At 26.0% G+C, this 2,963-nt stretch overlaps 1 protein-coding gene across 1 annotated transcript in view; it reads right to left on the reverse strand.

Moving 5' to 3' along the window:
• Window positions 1-1,031: 1,031 nt before the first annotated feature.
• The window catches only part of LOC105851027 (uncharacterized), a 29,568-nt gene continuing 27,636 nt past the window's right edge, over window positions 1,032-2,963 (reverse strand). The window contains exons 2-3 of the mRNA XM_065808997.1: window positions 1,390-1,618; window positions 1,032-1,240 (exon numbers count right to left, since the gene is read on the reverse strand). Of these exons, the coding sequence (XP_065665069.1) occupies window positions 1,079-1,240; window positions 1,390-1,618 (391 nt within the window). The 3' untranslated portion in view covers window positions 1,032-1,078. The remainder of the gene's footprint in view (window positions 1,241-1,389; window positions 1,619-2,963) is intronic.

Here is a 2,963-nt window from a genome sequence, read left to right on the forward strand (position 1 = left end):
TTAACAGTTATTCAAGATTTCGATTATTCGAAGTGAATTCTATGATTTTAATTTATTAACAATGTTTCAAAACAATTTAATTGGAATAAATATAACTTCACAAAAATACTCATAAAAAATATTGATATGAAAAGAATATTAAGTAGTTATTAAAAAATATTTTTCAGGGTTTCTTTCAAAAGAGTTAAAGCAAAGTTTATGAGAAAAACTTTTAGAAAAATTTATGACTATATTTTTCTAAAAAAAGGTTCACAAAAAGAAATAAAACTTTTTTCTAATATTTGTTATTGGGATCGGTTGTTACAAAAGAAACGGACAAAGCGTTGATTTATATTTACGCATTAAAAAACAGAATATTATAAAGATTGAGCTCGTATATAGAGAGAGCTTTTGTTTGATACAGAAAATCAAAACACACCTTAATTTATAAGATACGCTACATCTTTCTGTTGTTGGTTATAGAGGTTAAAGTTTATTTATATTAGTAATACTCCAACCAATTTTTACGTAATTAATATTACAATCACTTAAAAAGAATATAATTAGATTTACATTAAAACTTAAATCGATGCCAATCAAATATAAATAAAGTAAACAATCCTCAAAAATAAATAAACAAAGAAAGTATTAAATTTTGCTTAAAATCTTTTGTAAATACAACAATATATAAATAAGCACAATCCAAAACTGCAGGGGTCAAATCGAATTGTTCAGTTGTGAAATAATGTCATGCTCATGCATGTAAGCAGATTTTTTACAAAAATAAGCGAAATAATTTGTTTGGTAATGTCATAAAATCTTATTTTATGAAAAAATAATTACATGATCACAAAGTTTTGGTCGCATGTTAAAAGAAAAGGAAAAATAAATGGTACACATATTAACGACACATGGAAGTTGTTGCTAATTATTAATACTGTTAATAATAAAAATAATTTTTTTTCATTTGTAGAAACTAACTAAATACTAAAATCAGTTTTTAATAAACAAAAACTACACAAATGTGTCCTAGTGTTTTTATTTCACTTGACTACTTTTACTTAATCCCTTTTACGTAGTTAAGATGCATTTGCGTGTATTACAGCTTGTTCTTAAGGTTAAGAGCTTTTTCCTCTAACCGTATACCGTATTTAAAGATGTCCATAATAAAGCGTAAAAGACTGTCCCAGGCACTCTCTGTTACTAAATCAATACCCTGAAATACTTCACATATCCCAAACTGAAAACTTGCCGCAAGAGCCTAGAATAAAGTTATGAGAAAGATATTTTTTTTTTTGTAAAATATTTTTGCATATACTACTAATAAATTTATTTAAAATTATTATTTTTATTTAAAAATAAATAAAAAGATTTCAAGTAAGAATAAATGATTGTACTTAAAATATTTACATTAGCGTGGCTTTGGTTAACTCCTAGTTCATAATGCAATCTACCAAGTTCGATTAGGAGTAATATCAAATCTTCAATTTTATCTACATTGCTAATGACGATCTCAACTGCCGATTCTATTCTTTGCACATGAATTACAAGTTCTTTAGAAACAAGTAGTTCTTCAAATGAAGAGTTTGCCGGAAAATTTTTAAAAAGTTTTCTTACTGTAGGATGTGTTGTAAACCATCTAAAAACATAAGAAAAAGCATAGTACTGCATACCAACTAGAAGTATTAAGAAACATCATATTGATATATTAAATTTTTATATTTATATTATATCGAGGGTATACTGCCAGAATGCACTAAGTCATTTTTTGTTGGTTTTGTGTAAAGTCAACATAAACACTCATTATTATATGCTTTATCACTTCCAAAACGCACCAGACCTTATATTCTATATAATACCAAGTTATTGATCATTCTCAAATATACAATGGGAATATACACCATTGCATGAAAAAAAATTTTTTTATTAAACTGCCATTATCTCAAAACAATGAAAAATGACTTAGTGCGTTCTGGCAGTATACCCTCGATATTATAATTAAATTATTTGAATGAAAGTTTTAACTTGTAAGTAAACATATACTTTTCTTAAACAAAATTTATTTCTTTATTATACTAAGATATATCAATATCATATTAAATCAAGTATATAAGTATATTTAAAAAATGATCAAATATTTCAATATTTATAGTATAGAAATTTTTCTATACTATAAATATTGAAATTTCAATATTTATAGTATAGAAACTAGTATATTTGTTTTATACTTTTTAAAAGCATTGCTTTAAAATTTTAATTTTTTGTTTTCATATATAATCTTAATTTTTACCCTATTTTAGATCTTTATCTAAAAAACCACACAACAGCATATTTTCCATCCTGAATTAGTTAAAAATAAATATACCTATCCTCAGCGATTTGCCCATTAGTTTAATTGACTTTAAATGTAAAATGAATTTTAGTTGACCTTTTTTTTACTCATAATTTAGGACTTAAATTATTTTTGTAAAGTTGTATTTTATACACCAAGTGCGGTAGTATTTAGTTGTACTTAAGTTGCATTAAAGTTGTAAAGGGTGGACAACGTCTATTGTCCAACGTCAACCAAAGTTTGTTTTTTTTTATATATAAAAGTACATGCTTGCGACTGAACTCAAACCCGGAACATATGCTACAGTTTGCGCTACGCTTTCCACGGTGTTATACTATCATATCAATAAAGGAATCATTTATAAATATATACTTACAGTTGACTCTCAAAATCTCGAACTCTAAGAATACCTGGAAAAAAGTTCGAGATATCGAGAGGCCTTTGGCTCAAACAAGTGCACAAAGGACCGGAAATAAAGTTCGAGATATGCAAAAGTTAGAGAAATCAAGTAGTCGAAATATTGAAAGTCACTGTATATTTTATAGGAGTTTTTAAATTGAGAACAAGGGGTAATTAGTTGGGATTGAAATATTTAGTTAGGTAATTGCAAGGTGGTAATTTGTGATTTTGATTAGCGTGCTTATGATTTAAT

This window comes from Hydra vulgaris, chromosome 11 (assembly GCF_038396675.1).
Source record: "Hydra vulgaris chromosome 11, alternate assembly HydraT2T_AEP".
Lineage (NCBI taxonomy): Eukaryota > Metazoa > Cnidaria > Hydrozoa > Anthoathecata > Hydridae > Hydra > Hydra vulgaris.